This window comes from Arachis ipaensis, chromosome B06 (assembly GCF_000816755.2).
Source record: "Arachis ipaensis cultivar K30076 chromosome B06, Araip1.1, whole genome shotgun sequence".
Classification (NCBI taxonomy): domain Eukaryota; kingdom Viridiplantae; phylum Streptophyta; class Magnoliopsida; order Fabales; family Fabaceae; genus Arachis; species Arachis ipaensis.
The window spans coordinates 135,410,643-135,411,675 of NC_029790.2; the positions used below are offsets into that span (position 1 = coordinate 135,410,643).

The window sequence follows — 1,033 nt, forward strand, 5'->3', positions numbered from 1 at the left end:
GGAAAGTTAGTTACAACCGTATTACCGGTATTATTGTAACCGCCAACTGTAACTGAATTTAAGAAAGAAGAAGAAAAAGAAAGAGTATAATTTCGGAAGCATTGTTGAGATTTGATGAGGAGAACCTGAGGCTTGCCAGGGACGACGGTGACGCAGTCCTTGCAACCTTGGAGCTTCTCGTCGGCGATGAGCGGTCTAACGTGGACCGCTACTTTGACGCAACAATCTTCACCTGTTGCTGCTGCTGTTGCTGCTTCCATGGCTGGAAGCTCAGTCACGCGCACAGCACGCGCGCACAAAAGAGGCTTGGTGTTATGGAATCGCAGCTAAAAAAACACACACAGTGTGATATAGAATGCAGTAAGAGAAGAAAGAAAATAAGATGCTGAAGGTGCAGAAGAAAATTCAATCGGTTCCTTAGAGTAGTGTTGTCAATGTGTGGTGGAGAGAGAGAGAGAGATGCAGTAAGTGGTGATGGTTTCTAGTTTCTGGAACTTCTACTGCCACAGAAGAAGAAGAAGGAGAGAGAGAGAGAGAGAGAGAGAGGTGGAAAAAGGTGATATAACTAATAAGTGTTTAGCTGCTATAACTAGTTTTAATGGTTTTGTTTCTTTTCTTTTCTTTTATTAAACACAAAGGTTTAGGCTGAGAAAAATTAATATTTATCTCAACTACTCAACTGGTACATGTCCTTCTAAGTTTTTCTTTTCTTTTCTTTTCTTTTCTTTTCTTTCTTTTTTTCTTTCTTAGAATAAGCTACTGTTTTTAATATTAAAAAAAATGGTAAAAACTTAGGTAAAGTTGACTAAATTTTTATTTAATGGCTCTCAGCTATCAATTTCACGTGAAGTCGACTGCACCTGAATTTTTACCTAAAAAAATGGAAATAGTGACGGTTTTTATTATAGTAAACATAAATTAATTCTATATTTATAAAAAAATAAGTGAATTTCATAAAAGTATCGAAAATAATATCAAATCTAATTCTCATTTTTTGAATATTTTGAGTTATTCTGTCAAAATATTTCAATCT

The 1,033-nt window shown here is 35.4% G+C and overlaps 1 protein-coding gene across 2 annotated transcripts in view; it reads right to left on the bottom strand.

Moving 5' to 3' along the window:
* Window positions 1-614, bottom strand: part of LOC107605644 (kinesin-like protein KIN-4A) — an 11,152-nt gene extending 10,538 nt beyond the window's left edge. Inside the window, exon 1 of one of the 2 annotated variants that reach the window (XM_016307593.2) lies at window positions 126-614. In XM_016307593.2, coding sequence (XP_016163079.1) covers window positions 126-260 — 135 coding nt within the window. In that variant the 5' untranslated portion in view covers window positions 261-614. The remainder of the gene's footprint in view (window positions 1-125) is intronic. The other variant, XM_016307592.2, reaches the window with a different exon arrangement.